Source organism: Barbus barbus, assembly GCF_936440315.1.
Source record: "Barbus barbus genome assembly, chromosome: 28".
NCBI classification, from domain to species: domain Eukaryota; kingdom Metazoa; phylum Chordata; class Actinopteri; order Cypriniformes; family Cyprinidae; genus Barbus; species Barbus barbus.
The window spans coordinates 15,708,885-15,727,745 of NC_136756.1; the positions used below are offsets into that span (position 1 = coordinate 15,708,885).

The 18,861-nt window shown below is 36.8% G+C and overlaps 1 protein-coding gene across 1 annotated transcript in view; it reads right to left on the bottom strand.

Moving 5' to 3' along the window:
• The window catches only part of LOC306848013 (glutamate receptor ionotropic, delta-2), a gene marked incomplete at both ends in the record, with an annotated part of 396,902 nt that overhangs the window by 109,119 nt on the left and 268,922 nt on the right, over positions 1 to 18,861 (bottom strand). The window contains one exon of the mRNA XM_079382321.1: positions 17,504 to 17,623. Within this exon, the coding sequence (XP_079238447.1) occupies positions 17,504 to 17,623 (120 nt within the window). The remainder of the gene's footprint in view (positions 1 to 17,503; positions 17,624 to 18,861) is intronic.

Below are 18,861 nucleotides of genomic sequence, written 5' to 3' on the forward strand. Positions count from 1 at the left end.
TGTGGTGCGGTGTGTGGATGTCCAGCATTTGTACAGTTTTGGTGCTTTTGGCGCGTCGTCATTTTAGAGTGACATGAATGTGCATAGTGACCCGTGTATTGGCGGATTACTTTTACTGACCATGTAGGGAAATTTACTCTGCATTTAACCCACCCCAATCTAGCCTACTATTAAAATAGTTGATCAGCTGTCATTGTTTGTTGAGAGCCTGTGTGCGGCATAATATGTGCATTATATGCATATAGCTGCGTTAACTGTAACAGAGATGTGTAAGATGTGTACATGTAGTTTACAGTTGCTTACTGAAGGCCCTGACTAAAACCCCACGGTATGCCACTGTTACTAGGTACTTATACTATATTGACTGGGTTAAATAGAATTACTAAAAAGAGACTAAAATGCAATTTTCATTGACTAAAACTAGACTAAATGTCATCAGTTTTCGTCGACTAAAACTAGACGAAAATAGTCATGGATAATTCTGACTAAAATGATCAGACTTTTAGTTGACTGAAACTTGACTAGACTAAAAAGAGTATGAACGTGACTCAAACTAATAAAAACTAAAATGACAGCTTCACACAAAGACTAGACTAAAACTAAAATTAAAACAGGCCACCAAAAAGAACACTAGCGCAGAGCACATCCAGAGAGAACCCGCCCACGCACACTTCTGATTGGCTGTGATATTTACCCTACTTGGGAATCTTGTCGCATCGCGTGCAGTTAGGAGATGGTGTTACAGACCCCAAAGTTTAAAGTGGTAGTGCGTGTAAATTAGTAAATTGTGGATTAAAATTACTAAAATTACATGCATATATTTAGGAGAGATGCCAATAAATGATCAGTGCAAATCCAAACAAGAACAACTGGTCCGACAGCACCAGCAGAGAAAAATTTTCCACTTTTGAGGCCTGTTTTCTCTGTTTTCAATTAAAATCACACCATCCAAGCAATTAACAAACTGCCTATACTGACCTACACTTCTACTGAGTTCTCCACCTCACTGCATCCATGTTCACAGGATTAGCAACTGTCTAGCAATTAATTTTAGCAGTTATGCACTCCTACGCCAGGACGCTCCACTGGGACCTTATGGGACGTATTGCTATGCTAACATATTGCAGGCAGGGTCATATCAATAGATCCCTGCCTCAGGCAATTTGTAAACAGTACCTCACAAGAAGTTTGGAAAGCAATCGACAGAAACAAAACGCTGACGATGCAAAGCAGCACCTATCATGCAAACGGCCAAAGCATGACTGCCCACACAGGCTTATTTAAGCACCATCATGACAGTCATCTTAAATCAAAGTCATCCCGAGCATCTCAGCATGCAGATTTAAAAAACACTTCAATACACTGGCTGACGTGTGGTTTAGCCATCAAATATAGATGAGTGGGCTTTAATTTTGCAGCAAGCTTATAATTATGCTCAAAGTTCTTCAAGAGTCAAATGAGGTTATATATATAATTAGTTTTATTAACAAATTTGGGACGTGTTGTTTTGAAATCAATGGAAAACAACTAACATCTGTTGTGAAAACAACTAATTATACACACTATATAATTTGTTCATGATAACGGGAAAAAAAATTGGAAGTTTGATTTTTAATATTTATTAATAGTATGATTTTATATATATGACATGCTGGTTTGGTTTAAGTAAAAAAAATTATAAAAAAAAAAAAATGAGACAAAACTGCAGAATGTCACATTTTATTATTGGGTGATTCAACACATAGATGTTTTACCAGCTACGAAGTTCAGCACTTTTAGAGTTTCATCCGTCTATCTGATGTGAGCATAAGTATTGGAACAGTTGCCTCACAGATCTTTCTAAGTGATCAGCTGTGTCCTGTTGCATTAATTCTTCAGATATTAAATGCAGGGAATGTGTCGTATCAGTTATATCCATTGCTTCTGCATTCTGAATCTTGCATTCGATGATGACACACAAACCAGGATGAAGATGCGGGAGCTGACTTTGAGAGAAAAGCAAGCAATTTGGATGCTAAAAGAAGAGAGGAAGTCAATTAGAGCTATTGCAAAAACAAAGGTCATGGAAATATCAAGAGCTTGGAAACCACCGGTGACATTAGCAGCCGACAATTACTTGATCGGCTGAGAAAAACAACGGCAGTTGATGACATACAAATCATAAAAGCTGTGAAAATAAACCCTAAAATACATGTTTGTAAAATGACCAACAAGCTCCAAAAAGCTGGGGTGATGCTCTGACAATCTACTGTCCATGGGACACTTTGACATAGAACTACAGATGCTACACAGCAAAATACAAACCTTTGATCAGTACGAAAAATAGAAAGGCAAGATTAGAGCTCTCAAAAAATCACAAAGGTGAGCCAAAAGAGTTTTGGAACTGAGTTTTATGGACAGATGAGACAAAGATGAACCTTTATCTAAGTGACAGCAAAAAGTGTGGAGAAAAAAAGGAATTGCAAATGCATACAACCTCATCTGTAAAGCATGGTGCCTCTGCCTCTGGAACCTCTTAACTTTAATGATGAATTAATATATGATGACAGTAGCAGAATGAATATGGGAGGGTAAAACCATCTTGGCTAGCAATATTCAAGAAAATGCGACCAAGAAAATGCGCTTTGCATTAGAGGCTGAGAAAAAGCACTTCAAAGGATGAGACCAAGAGTTTGGTGATGTCTATGGGTCGCAGACTCACTGCTAAATAATAGCTACTAAACTAAACTAAATAATAGCTTTTAATCTTTTATATCTGCCTTAAGTTCAACTGTCCCAGTACTTATGCTCACATCAAATAGTGGGTTGAAGTCTAAAAGTGCTGTTCTTTTTATTTGGTAAAACATTTATGTGTTGAAACAGCTAATAATAAAATGCGACATTCTGTAGTTTTGTCTCATATTCATCTTTTAATCATATTTGCAGATGTCTTGACTACACAGCAACAAGGCAATTTTGTCATTACTGTTCCAATACTTATGGAGGGCACTGTATGTATACACATTGCTTTTCATATTTAAGTGATATTAAATACAATTTTTTTTAACATATTTTTTACTGTTACCATTTAAATTATAACATTCGTAACATTATTAAAATTATTCTAAAATACAGAAATATTAGAAAATAAACAAGAGTTTCTTTAAAATCGTATTTCTTAAATTGTATAATAATATTCTGAATATATTGTAAATATTATAATATAAATGGAGTATTTCAGATAACAGAAGAACTGACTTTCCGAGAAGAAGTAGAATCCATTAATAGGCTGAACGTAGCAGATGCCTCCACTCTACCTCTGACACAGCTGACATCTGAACCATTAGGCCGTCTGTTGGTTCCTATCAATGGTATGAATTGATTTTACACATATCAATGTCTGATAATGAGCTTGTCTAATGAGAGAAAAAGATTCAGCTAAGGCAAAGTCCCTTCAGGGTTTTCAGTCTATTCTGTTTCATTCAAGAGAAACCACACTGAGGTGTACCACAACCGCCCCCATGGAAATGAAGTACAAGACATGTACAAATGTTCAATAAAGTAACATTTTCTCTCTGTGTGTGCTAAACTAAAGCAGAATTAAGGCTGGGAGACTGCAGGGTTGTGACACGGCATGCTAGGGACTGCTGAAAGGAGTGAGGAGCTCCAGGCTGTACATCAAAGTTAAGTCTGCACTCTTAGCTGGGCAGATCCTGTGTGAATGGAATAAAATCACACACAAATGGACTGAAACTATTGAGCTCCGTCCCTCTGTACAACCGACCTAATGACACCTGCACATATTCTGCATCTGCATTGCAAAAAGGATTTTTCTTGATGTCCACTAAAAATATTTAAACATCATTCAAATAAGATGCTAGAATAGTAACATGTAAGATATTGTTTTTGCATAATATTTAGTTGGAGGCAAAAACTGTATATTAGAAGGCCACCAAACAGTTGTAATTGTTGCTTATTGACATGCATATTACTAGCATAATGGTTGTTTATTAGTATTTATAAAGCACATATTAATGTCTTTTTCTGACTTTTTCAAGCTAGAAATGTACTCTTTATATTCAAGTTCATTTCATATGGTTTTGAAGACATTTATTTAATTAAAAATAGCTTCAGTTTACTCTAAATGTCATGTGGTATAACTATCAAGTCATAACATTTAAATCTTGAATACATGTGAGTGTACAAATCTTATTTTTTTTATTTAAAAGATATACTAGCATAATGGCTGTTTATTAGTATTTATAAAGCACATATTAATGTCTTTTTCTGCATTGCATATTTTAGATCACTTAATCCAAGCCCTTATCTAAAATTAACAGCTATTTTACTAACTATTAATAAGCAGCAAATTAGGTGTTTATTAAGACAGAAGTCATAGTTAATAGTTGGTTAATAGTGAGAACTGGTCCCCAAACTAAAGAGTGACCAAATAACCTTTTTTTATTCAGGTTTCCTACACAGACATACGGCATATCTTACTGTTTGTGTAGTTGTTTTACTATAATTTGGGGTAAGAGGAATTACAGACAAACAGACTTTCTTTTGTTAATTGAATTAGGATATGGTTATGTCAGATGTTACTCTGCTTTACCTGAGATAAACTATAATTAAACTATGAAGAGTAAAAGTGCTGTACGTAAATTCAGATTAACAATTATTGATGCTTGTAAACTCATTGGTAAAATGATTACAAAGTGAAAAAAAAAAAATGAAAGTATGTTTCCGATTAAAAGAGTTTTGTAAACACAATTATTCATTTGAACTAATGATTAGATAAACAATAATGAATTTGACTGTAATGCTGGACTAAAGCCAATCTATTTAATATTTAATCTTCAGACACAGCACAGGCTTCAGAGAGGTGAACGTGTGTGTCATTATAATAAAGCTTTGTGAACAAAGTCAATTAGTTCATACAAAAGATTAAAAACAATTCTAAATTGAGGCTGAAAAATTGTGAGCCGATGTTTTCCAGTACAAATGTACTAAAGTCAAAGATTCATCACCTGAAGCATTCACTGAAGCATTCAGTGTCCACTAATTAGTTTCTGAAGTTCCCAGAAAGGCCATGTTTGAGCTTACAAGCAAGCATTATTAATAATTATTCCTTACAAATTTCATTATCGGAGAATAAAATAATGTTTGTAATAAAACAGACAAATCTCTATTCACTGCCTAGGCCAAAACACTGTCTGTTTGTAATAGGCCAGATCTAAATTGTTGTATATTGTTTCTAACCAAGACACAAAATTCTGTAAACCCTATAATAAATACACACAAACAAACAGATTTAAATTATATGACACATATTGTGGTAAAAGTTTATATAGCATCATGAGTTACATTAAATGTTTTATTTTAAACATTTATATTTAAAGTTAAGCCAATTTATAATAATTTATAATGTAGTTTTATTTGAATATTTTGCCCAAAGCAAGTAATGAATGCCAATATCTGATGCAGAAAAAAAAGATATCTACAAAAACATACTGAATAATTTAGAAAAATCTCATTCAAAACAGAATCAATGAATTATGATTAGAAAGTTCATAAAGAGAATGAACAGAGCAAAATGAAAAATAAATATGTTTTGTTGAAATTTTGATATTATCTTCATCTAATTCTGCCTGTACATCCACATTTGCATGTGTACAGAAAAAAAAAACATGACTGCATCCACATGATGTTTAAATCAATACAGTTCTGATATAACTTTGCTCCTGACAAAAGCAAGGACCCTTAACGGAGTGTACTTCCTTCTTTGTCGCCATGTTAAAAATTAGAGCTGGGTACAGACTATCATCCCCTTCGGCAATATCTAGGGCAACTGTGAAATACTTCCTCCTCATCCTATTAAGACATTGACAGAGTGTGGACTGACTCAACCTTCTCCAACAACATGCCTCTCAGGGAAAGCGAGGGAGCGAGCGAGAGACCGACAAACAGAGAGAAGCCAGGAACGACTGTGAATGCCTCTCTCCTTCATATTTAAAGCAGTTTTAAAGTTGATGCTGCCCTTGAGTCCTGCCCCAAAACAGCATTATGGGGCGGCTGAACGGGAAAGTCCAAAAGACTTGCGGGATCCTGACCCCGGATCCCTGGATCCTCTCTTTATCCGCTGCTCGAGGCCTGAGGCGGTGGGCTTCGGGGGACACTCTAATTCAGTCATGAGGAAACGTTCTGTATATGGGATTAGCCCACATCATAAAGCCTGTATGATGCAGCCTCACTTCCTGCCAGCAGATAATGATGTGGCCCTGTTGAATATTTCAGGCTGTGGATTGTTAAGTGCTTTTTCACGGGGGAACGCTGTCATGCGCTTTTGCTGTCTAACTGTGGCGTGATGCTCCATCTCTCCCTCGAGGAAGCACCTGAAAAGAGCACTGACCCTTATACTAAGATGCTCTTTAATTAGACTTACTACGGGGATGGACGGAATGTTTTCTCTTTTCACTCCTCTTCTTTACGCTCATGAATAAAATTGCAAGCATGAGGAGTATTAAGAAAGTAATGATTAAAGATGCATGTGATTTAAAAGGACAGTTCAGCCACAAATGAAAACCACATATGACTTATGGAACCACTTTTGTGGTGATTTTTCATCCTTTTTTGAAGCTTGACAGGGACAGTTTTCATTGACTTTTATTATATGGAATAAAGCAGCAAGGGTATTCTTCAGAAACTGACCAGAAGATCATATGGGTTTGGAAAAACATGTCCAAAGTACATGGGGGTCCATGACAAGTGAAATGCAAAATATTTTAAAAATCTAATTTAAAACACATGTGGCAAGCTAGAAATATACTCTTTATATTCAAGTTCATTTCATATGGTTTCGAAATCTTTTATTTTATTCAATTTCAAGCTTCAAATTACTCTAAATGTCATGTGGTGTAACTATCGAGTAAAAGTTCATATCATTTACATCTTGAATACATGTGAGTGTACAAATCTGAATTATTTTTACAAAAAGTTATTGAAAATATATTTTCCAAGGTAAATATATATCTATATTTTATCAACTATTAATTCATAAATATCATTACATTTTGGGGGAGTTGCACACAATGACATTTTACTAATCTTGCCTTGTCATAAAACTGGCCTATTATGTGTATTATGATGATATTTTCAAAAATTTGGCAGAAATTTCAGAAATTCAACAGAATAAAGTCTATATCTAGTCCAAAAAAAACAAACAAACTACCTGATACCTGACACACAAGCATGAGGCTTGGTCCCCTCTATGACACAATTTCCTCCTTTTTTTCTGCATGTTGGTAACATTTACAAAGCTTTACAAAAATAATAAGCGGTAACGCAGTTTGTTGAAATATTAAAACTGCATCCCAAAAATAACCAAATGAATTTTAAATTCAGAAATAAAAAATGTTCATCACAAAATACACTCGAGAGCTGGAAGGATACATGATTCTTGCCTTTTTGTCCAGCACAGACAATAGCCTTGGGCATTATGTTGAAGAATGGGGAAGAGAACAGCCATGATTCTCTTATGAATCCTTCTGACATACGACACTTTTCATGTCTGAGTTTCAGAGTTGGCACTGAATCAACCTTACTCTTTGCTTTTGTGATAAAAACATATTTTTCACACCTTTTCTTGACCTTTAGTAAAGTAGACACGGCACCTGTAGCACACACTAGGTTTTTTCTGACGGCTTCATCAGCACCTGGTAATTACTAGCAGGCAGCAGAGGAGCCTGCGGTGATCAAAGTCTCAGACACCAAAGAAAGGAGAAAAAATGAGAGAAAGAAGGTGAGAGAAACAACTGGCAAGTCTAGAAGCTGAAGTATGGAGAGGTGAGGACACTATAGACTTGCCGGGTTGTGTTAATCCAGCTGGACCAGGAACATGGGAATGTGCTGATCCACAGAGGCATGGAGAGTATAAACGGCACTGCCTGCGGTAATCCTTGGGTTTATATGCTGTAATTCTACTGGAAGACGGCAGGAGGGCACACTGGGGGTCTGATCTAGAGCCCCCACCAACGGCCAGAGCATTCAATACACCCTCTACACTTGTCTGTCTGTCTATCTATCTATCTATCTATCTATCTATCTATCTATCTATCTATCTATCTATCTATCTATCTATCTATCTATCTATCTATCTATCTACACTCTGTAAAGAATGCTTTTTTACCCTGTGTTTTCTTTTTTCTTGCCAAAGTTCTCGGCGAAACAGCATCATAAATAAATAACAAGCACTTTGTTCAGTACCCTGTAATTCTTCCTCCAAATAGAATGGATGTTTCGCTCACTACAAGTCTTAAGATGTTTCCCAGTGCCAAAACAGATATCTGTTCCAGCGAAGTCGAGGCGTTGACAGGCACCTCTGCTTTGAGGGCTTTGCTTCTCTATACTGAGGGACATTCATCCTGTGGGAGAGCAAGAGATGTTTATCTCTATGACTATTCACAGCGTGCAGCCACAATCCAAACACTAAATATACAGCCATAAATAAATAATGAACAAAAAGGAAAGATTTCAGATTTCTGAAACATTACAGAAGAATATGCGAAGAGCATGAGATCACATTACAGAAAAACATGTTACGGAGATGACAGCGCGATCATAGGCTGGGAAAAAAATAGTTTGTTTGGATTTCCATGTAAACATCTAAGTTACATATGAAAATGAGGGAGAGAGAAAAATTATACACCTCACACTGTATTGCAGATATTCAAAAAAATAAACCACCAAGCCTTAAAGAGCCACCAACCGCCTGTGGTGAAAATCAAGTTTTTCACATCGTTTCAACACTGTTTACTTATAAAAGACCTGTTTCCTACCATCACAGATACGGAACAATCCCCTCAACTTATGGGATGGGGCGTTTCATATCATTAGTAAAGTGTTTCTATCTAAAGATGTTGATTTTTAAAAGGTAGGTATCTGAGATGGCAAATGGTAACATGTTTTGTATATCATTAGCAACACACTGTTAGCTGTTTGATAATGTTGTCAAGCCAAAGGCTAATGATATCAATTACCGTTATGTGTTTGATGTTGTAGAGAGTGATACAAAAAATGCATTACCATTCTGATATATTGACTTGTAGATGGCCCTGTATAACTTGCTCTGCCTTTTCTTCTGATTTCTTCACAATCAGTTTCTGGTTCAAACATAAATGGTGAAATTAATCCAATATTGGCACTTGCTATTGCGTAGGCGTCAGTACTTCATTTAAGTAAAAAGGTAAAAGTGGAGCAGGTCCGAGCTGGTCTGATTGAGTGGAGGCAGGGACTAATTTGCATATTCTTGCAAAATGAGTGATTTTTAAGGCAAGATGGGGAAAAAAAGATGGGGATAGATCTATCTATCTATCTATCTATCTATCTATCTATCTATCTATCTATCTATCTATCTATCTATCTATCTATCTATCTATCTATCTATCTATCTATCTATCTGTCTATATCTCGTGGAGAAATAATGATAAATCAAGTAGCTTTCTGCTGGTTAATGCAATAAAGTCACATGACCAACCAGAACCCGCAGTGAAATGTGCTCGGGGAAATCTTTCACATTTTGCATTTTTGTATTATACACGCTCAGAAAAAGAGGTAAAATAGCTGTCACTGGGGCAGAATCCTTATCAGATTCTAATATGCACAATTCAGGTAATAATATGTACATTTAAGGTACCTATGTGAATCTTTAAAAAGCTCAAGTGACAGCTTTTGTACGTTTTCTTTTTCTGAGAGTGTAAGTAAAGTGACCGAAAAAAAAAAAAAAATTACTAGCAGTTCAAGTAAAACTATTTTTTTTAAACCTCAAAAGAGGTTAAACCTGACAGCATTCACATAATAACCTAAATTCATTAACACAACCAGGACTGTGATCTGAAATATCTATAATATTACAGTATATTTAAGAGATGGTCTTAAAGAAAACTCTCCTAGCCAAATTCTATACCAGAACAAGAGGGACTTTAGCTCAATAGAATACAAATTTGCCTTCAGGAAAGAAAAAAAGAGGTAATAGATCTCGGTATAAGTCTACAAAGTGGAATTGAGGAGTGGTGTGGAACAAAGAAGTAAATATGGGACAGCAGCGAACAAAAGCGCAGCTATGCCCAGCTCTTCTTCCATATCTATTCAATCACTTCCTCCTTTAACAATATGATAATACAATTCATGTCACACATGCGGAGGAAAATATCTTTTCTACTCTTGGAAAATTGAAGAGAGACTGCTGTTGAAAAGAGAAACCCAGGGCATTTAACACATTGGCAATCTACAGGGAGATGTCTAGACAAAATGTGCCAAAAAAGTGTGCAGCTCTAAAGCAGCACAAATCAATGATAGCCTTGCTCGTCCGCTCTCTCTCTCTACCTCCAATCCTACAGGCCGAGACCGCTCCTCTCAAAGAACATCTGAATCTACCTAATGGAATGGAAAATTGGGGGAAATGGGGACCCGAGGGGATATCTTTCCCCACTGTACAGTTTTCACATATTTACCACAGGCACGTCTACAACCTTGCCTTGCGCGTCGGCGAACACATTAATGCACATCACCCTATCGTAAAGGTGCCAGGGCCATTTACGAATATTAATATAACACACTCAAAGTACCCTGAGGGCCACCTTTACCTAGTCACAAAGCAGAGTTTGTTTCAGGTCTTAAATGCTGTGTAGCTCACTGTTGAGAATGATCTAAGTGTACGAATGCAGGAGCTTGTAGCTATGCAAGCTCAGTTTTGTGACGCTGAAATGTGTCAAACCACAATCTGCTGCAAGCATAAGCTGTTTTCTGAGGTCAGTTTTCTCGTTCAGGTCAACTACTGTCATGAAGAAAGATAATCTTGTTAAATCCGTTAGCTAAAGCTGGCATGGTTTAATTAGCCAGCAAAACAACATCCGAACTGATGGCACACACATTTGACGGTAAGCTTAAACCATTAGATTCATCTGCGCAAAATAAATATTTTCCATCGCAAGTAAATTCAACCACAGATGGCGATAGAGAGCCCAGAATTGCGTACTTGTGCAAACTACACTACTGTTCAAATGTCAAAAGTCAGATTTTTTTTAAATGAAATTAATATCTTTATTCATCAAGGATGCATTAAAATGATCAAAAGTGACGGTAAAGGCATTATAATTTTACAATAGATTTTTATTTGCATAGTGATTCTTAATTTTTTTAGCAAAGAATCCTGAAAACAAAGTATCACCATTTCCACAAAAACAGCACAACTGTTTCAACATTAACAATAAATCTTTCGTAAGCACCAATTTGGCATATTAGAATGATTTCTGAAGGATCATGTGACACTGAAGACTGGAGTAATGGCTGCTAAAAATTCAGCTTTGTACCACAGGAACGAATTACATTTTAAATTATAATAAGCCAGAAAACAATTGTAGTATTTTTTCACAATATTACTGTTTTATTGTATTTTTGATCAAATAAATGCAGCTTTGGTGAGACTTCTTTCAAATAACAAAAACTTACCAACCCCAAACTTTTCATCTGTAATATATGTTTCTAAGCTAATGATGTAGCAGATGTTAGAAACTTTATATGTAAGTTTTAACTACCTTGGTGCTTGCTGATGGTCATGCATAGTTAATGAGTGGCTGATGCTGATGGGATGTTAAGATGGCTAGTAATAGACTTTCCTACCTCTCTATTCCAGTGACGTCTACCTAGCCTCTTTTTTTTCTCTGCACATTTTCCCACCTCTTTCGGCTCAGTGGACTTTCACATTAGCGCAAACTCCATCACATATTCCCTACTGATTGCTCAACCTGTGCTCTAATACGTTTTCAATGAAGGCAAAAACAAAATAATATTTTGTATCCCAGCAGGGATGATTAGCCAAAATGGCCAATCGAGCAATTACGCCAAAGTAAAGCTTTTAGATGTGCTGATATATAGAGAGGTGAGCCGAATGTAGCCAATGGATTTAATTACGTGGAAAACTAATTCTTGCATGGTGGTAAAACTAATTATGACAGATTGCTTTGAACCATTATAATGGAAATATGGACAGAGTACATATCTCCATATCTCCCTAGTGGTGTACACAGGGAGTCCAAAAAAAGTGATTCAAAATCTAAATTTCAAAATCTAAAATTCAAAATTTTCACTTTTCACTCAAATTGCAGTGTATGTAATTCCATTTTAATAAAATCAAAACTACCAGCCAGCATTTGAATCTCTGAGCTGGAGATGCTGGTCAGTGGGTGGATGTAAAGCAGGATGCTGAAACATGGCCATTACTCTTTACCCTGGAGTCACCTTCACACCAATTACCCCACCAACAAGTCTATGTTAGGAACAAAAGCCATTAAAAAGTCTGTTCAGAAGGGGCTGATAATGTTCTGGACAATTGACCATATGAAAAGAGATCTCTTGTGACACTGTTAAAATGTCGAGTGAAAAACTACAAATTTTCTTTCAATAAGACTCTCAAGAGTGTTTGCAGAGTTTTTCAGCAGGCTGGAAAAACATCCCCCTCACAAGAGGAAGCTGAGAGAACTACTGCTAATGTGTTAGCAGGGGGTCACATTAAACAGGTTTTGTTTTCTGGTCAACGTCAACAAGTGTGGAAACATATTGTGTATGTCTGGAAACACAGCAGTTAATTGGAGAGATGTTTAAAATACAAGTGGCTTCAACATATGCACAGCACTTGTGAAAAACTGCCATTCTGATTATCTATTCTATGTGTTTGCAAGTTATCAAGGCAGTGTAAATATAGATTGTTCACTGCAAAAGAAACGAACAAGATACTTTATAAAGAGGGGCTGAAATAGCACAAATCAGTTCTTAATTAGTCCATGAAATATTTAAACATCATTAAAACAAAATAAATGTACTTAAAATTGAGTGCCCAAATTTCTGGTTTAATCAAACTTCATTTCGTTTCATTTGATTTATAGTTTAAAAAATATAACTAACAGGATGAGAAAAAAAGAAACTTAACTCAAGATACATTTTATATAAAAAATTGTCTATTTAACACATTTTGCTTCAAAGAAACCTCAAGGGCCATCTTAAAGGGATACTTTACCCAAAAATGACAATTCTGTTATTATTTACTCACGCTAATGTTGTTCCAAACCCATAAGACCATTGTTCATCTTCTGAACACATATTAAGGTATTTTTGATTAAATTCAAAAGCTTTCTGACCCTGCATAGACAGCAATGCAACTGACATGTTCAAGGCCCAAAAAGATAGCAAGGACATCGTTAAAATAGTCCATATGGCATCAGTGGTTCAACCTTAATTTTATGAAGCTATGAGAATACTTTTTGTGCGCAAAGAAAACAAAAATAATTTATTAAACAATTCCATCCTCTTCTGTGTAAGTTTTAAATGTGCATTCACGACAGTACCACGGCACATTCCTCTGCTTGTAAACAAGCGACAGCGCATCCAGGTTCTATGTCAGAACGCCGGATCCTGCGTCAATAGCATCACACACATGCATTGTGAAAATTATAGTTGAACCATTTATGTCACATGGACTATTTTAACAATGTCCTCACTATCTTCCTGAGCCTTGAACATGATAGTTGCATTGCTGTCTATGCAGGGTCAGAAAACACTCTGATTTCATCAAAAACATCTTAATTTGTGTTCCGAAATTGAACACGGGTGAGTAATTATGGAATTTTTTATTTTTTTTTCATGAATTTATCCCTTTAACTTATTTTATAATTTTATATATTTTATGAACATCTTAAAGTCTTTATCCAAAATATTTTAATTAACAACTGCCATTTAATATATCCCGTATATGTATGGCTGAATCATTCAAGCTTCAAGCTCGCATTAATTAATCATTAATAAAATCAAAACAAGGGTAAGGAACACAGGTGGCCTCTTTACTGCATTCTCAAACTAAACATTTCTTCATGCACTTTCCCATAGTGAGTCAGTATAACAAACCTTCCTTCTGTAGCAATTATCCACTCTGATTAAAGAAATGTAATTACTTTGTACTTAAAAGATTCATTTCATCTTTTGGAAGTGCAGCACAGATCTTGTTTGTGTCAGAGACCATTATCTTTAATGCAATGTGACATTTTAATTTGTGCATGATGGCAGTGAGTTCCAGTATATGAGAGGAAGTGGCATTATTAAAGGACTCTAGCCTGTTGTCTGATGGCTGTCTGTGGACTTTGGCACACCGGAGTCCTCAAGGACAATCACCGACCCTCTGATTAACATCTCATATCAGATCCAAGTCATTTCACTTGATCGGCACTATGACAGCACGTTTGGTTTTCTGATTTATAAAATCTTTTAGTGCACGTAAAATCTTTGCATTTGTGATTTCAAAAACACAGGAAAGTGTCAGCCTCAGACAACAACAATCACTTACTGTATGGAAGTTCAGTGAGTGACCTGAAAACTGTACCTACATAAATATTTATAGTCGCTTCACCAGCTGAATTGTTGAATTGGGCCCGGATAACTCGGTAGAGCATCAGACTTTTAATCTGAGGGTCCAGGGTTCAAGTCCCTGTTTGGGCGAAACACTGTTGTATTGGGAAGTCGTGGCCTAATGGTTAGAGAGTTGGACTCGTAATCCAAAGGTTGCGGGTTCGAGTCTCGGGCAGGGATTGTAGGTGGGGGGAGTGAATGTCCAGCGCTCTCTCCACCCTCAATACCACAACTGAGGTGCCCTTGAGCAAGGCACCGAACCCCCCCAACTGCTCCCCGGGCTCTGCAGCATAAATGGCTGCCCACTGCTCCGGGTGTGTGTTCACGGTGTGTGTGTGTTCACTGCTGTGTGTGTGCACGTTGGATGGGTTAAATGCAGAGCACGAATTCCGAGTATGGGTCACCATACTTGGCAGTATGTCACTTCACTTCAGCTATTTTTCACTTGCCATGTACTACAGGTCAAAATAATACAAACTTCTGATGGCAAATTTTCCACTTCATTATAAGATTTTTGAGTCAGAAACTGTCTTTAGTATGCGGTTTGAATTGCGCACATCGCTTACACTGGTCAGATCTTTAAAGAAATAGTTTACCCAAAAAAGAAAATTTTCTGAAACTTTTACCCTCAGGCCATCCAAGATGTAGATGGGTTTGTTTCTTCATCTGAACAGATTTGGAGAAATCTACAATTATATAACTTGCTCACCAGTGTAGGGGTGAATTTTTTTTTTTTTTTTACAAATTTTTTTTTATTTACGATTGAAATCGATTTTTTCTCCCTACTTAAAATTAATCTGCCGATGACAAAGAAATTGTTCAAAACAAGTTTTAACTTAATTTTGTTTTGATTTTCCCTTCTGGGATTTGATCTGGATTTCCCCCTTGGGGTTAAAGTGCAATTACAAACAACAAGCCAAAAAGACAAGATGGCAGGCCCTGCAACATAACATAAAACATAAAATTATGTGACCCTTTTTGATAAGTTTTCTTTAAACACAAGTTTAACATCTTGCTATTCAGTAGATAGGAGGTAGTTCTGATAAAGTGCAAACAAAACATTCAACAGCATTAAATATCAGTGACTGTTAGTTGTTTTTTGGCGGGACGATGACGAATGGTTTGCAGATCCTCAGCACCACTGAAAAACATCTGATCTTGTAAATGTGTGGTAAGTACTGCCACTCCATAGCATAAACAGTACATGCCATCGCGAATCTCGAAAGAGAAAGTGAAACTAAAAAGCTATCGTGCTTTCAAAAGCAGTTTCAATGCCAGGCATAATCCCTGATGCCCGCAATTTTACATACAATTACCCAATGATAAAACTGTGAGAGAAAGTATTAAAATATATATTTTCCTCCCATCTCGTATTTATTCCCTTTAAGGAGTTCCGTAGTACACGTAATTTTCTTTCTTTCTAATTTTCTTGTATTGGATCATAGACGATTGGGATGCGGCGAATTGCAGGGGGGAGCGTACTTCGTATGCTCAGGAAGCACATGCGCACCGAAGTTAACAGTAATCAGTTTTTCCACATAGTGGCAACACTGTTCCGAGCCATTGTTTCACAGTTGAAAACGAAATGAAAAAGACGGACATCAAAATAGCTGAGACTGCAACACCAGACGCTCACATTGACAAGCACTTGTGAGTGAGAGGGTATGAGACAGCTCAGCTTTGGTTTAAAAGAATTAAAAAATATTTTTTATCAGTCATGACTTAATGGGGAAAAATAGAGCAGACACTGAACATGGTTGAAGCATTCTAGAGTGTGTGCGCCGACCGCTTCAAATGGAGTATACTTTGAAAGGCTGCGCATTTGACTACGCATACGCTAGCGTACGCATACAAAAACGAAGTAACGTTAAGCCTTTAACATCATGATGTCTATCTATCAGCCATTGGCGATGGACGGTAGCATCGGCCAAACCCTATATGGCAAACGCGCGGGGGGAGGGCTGAGCTCATTCGGAGTTACGGGAGCCCAGAAGGGAGCGTCGGCGGATGTTAAAGAGAAAACCAATTTTCATTCAAACAAATCGACGTAAACTACACATTCGAGTTAATCGATAAAATCGATTTATTGCCCAGCCCTACACCAGTGTATCCTCTGCAGTGAATGGGTGCCGTCAGAATGAGAATGAACTATGCATTTAAAAAAATAATAAATTAACAATGTTGCAGTCCATAAAGTGACTGATTAGCATGCAAATAACAATTATATTTACTCAACAAAGCCATTTGACGATTGTTTATTTCGGACCGTGTTTACACCAACTTCACTAACTACTGTAGGTTCATTTGGTTTCTGCTCTGATAAACTGTGTTGTAAAACTAGTGTACCAGAAAGTGGCTTTCAATTTAATTTGTTTTTTTACTACTGCATAAATAACCTTTTCATTGACTGTTTTAAAATTGTAGAAAGGAAAGTGAAATCTCAGATGTTTGCAGCCTAAATGCTAAAAAGTGCGACAAAGAGTGCTTTGGTGTAACCACAAGGAACGTAGAAATGACTTCCTGATCAGCAACTGACACAAATCAATTATTTCATTTATTCCAGTTAAATAAACAAGTCCAACTTATTTCTCCAGACGGGTGGAGATTGGGTTATCCCCATCTGAGATCGTAGCCTGATTGTAGCCTGACATTATTCAGCTGCAAAGCTAACGTTCTGTCATGAGCAATTGATCGACATTCCATGGGGAAGACAGAGACAGATTAGGACCAATATTTGAATGAGCAAATACACATAAATATGACTAAAGTAATTAACGCCAAACGAACGGAAAGAACAGATTAATTATCTTGCGGATCACTGGGGGACGACTCGTATGTTACTGCTGCTTAACTACCTCCTCACTCCACCAAAGCTGAGACGAACAGACGAGCAAACAACAGAAAAACTGATAAACAATGTGTGCTGATGCACTGTGCTCTCTGAGGGAGGCTGATGGAATTCATTAGGCTTCTGTGATTATCAATTAAAATCCAAAAGCTCTTTGAATTAAGACAATTGTGTTTCTGGAAGCGTCAAATCTGATATTGTGGGTTTGAGTGGGATGTTTCTTACCCGGCTGACTCCACGGCCACGGTCCTCTCCGTAGTTGGTGCCCAGGATCTCAAAGTAGATGTTGGGGTTAGTGCCGTTATCATTAAACTCCAGCAAGCTGGTCAGACCACTTACTCCTCCCTGCAAAAAAACAAAGTGATGAATAAATCAAATGCTTAAGTTTGACATGTTTTTGACATGGCTGCCATCTAATGAAAACGGATAAAAATACAGATAAAAATATCTCATTAATGTGTTAATATTATAGCATTTATTATTTGTGTGCTATTTCTTGTTTAAATTTCCAATAATAATAATAATAATAATAATAATAATACACTAACATTCAAAAGTATGGGGTCAGGATTTTTTATGTATTTTTATTCAGAAAGTATGCATTAAATTGATTAAAAGGGACAATAAAGGTATTTACAATATATCAAAAGATTTCTGTTTCAAATAAATCTTTTTTTTTATTATTAATTAATTAGTTTATATTTAATAACCTTGCCCCTTTGGGGTGCAAATCTTATGTCATAAAAGAGGGAGAAAATCCCTTTAATGCCTTTAATCAGAGCATGGCACAGTGGTTTGTCCACGTCACAACATATTACAGTAGAGAGCTCATGTAGCAGATGAGTGTTTGAGTCCTACTTATGAAATTTGCTGATTATGCCCCTCTTGTCTCTACCACTTTTTCCTCGTCCCTCTACTGTCTCTATGAGCAAAAAGGCCTCACTCTTGTCTTCCCGTTTTTCATCAGCACCCTTAATTTGAACTCCAAAATAACTCCATAGCATCATTCCAACCAACAAGAATTCCAACCCCAGCCCGGAACCACATCCAAAACATGTCCTGCCCAGCGACAACCCACATGAACAGACAGATAATTGTTGTAAATTCAATCCACTCTAGCAATACCAGTGCTGACAGAATGAATTAGACAGCCAATTATAAAAGCTGATGAGCGCTTTCCAAATGAGTTCACCAACTGCTGCTTTGTAAAGTCGATACACACAAACTTCCCCTAATTAAGCTGTAAAGCAATGTTCCAGTCCAAACAGTCCTGTGGGAATTGAATACAAGGCCATTATGCAGCTGATGTACAGTAAAATAAGTGTGTAACACTCCGTACCATTTCAATATATTATATATTGCATGCCTGCGCTCCCAGACATCCCTTCAAAATGAGGTTGTTAAAATCTAGGCGGATTCCAAGGTGGTACGAGCCAGTGTGCTCTTGCGGTCAACCAGTGTCTGAATAAATCGCCCTATCTGCTTTAATACCACTGTCACACAGGCAGCGGTGTGGAGGTGAGAGCCGGCCAAGAGGTGATATCTCTACTGTGGGATGGCAGGGAAGATCAGATATATGTGGA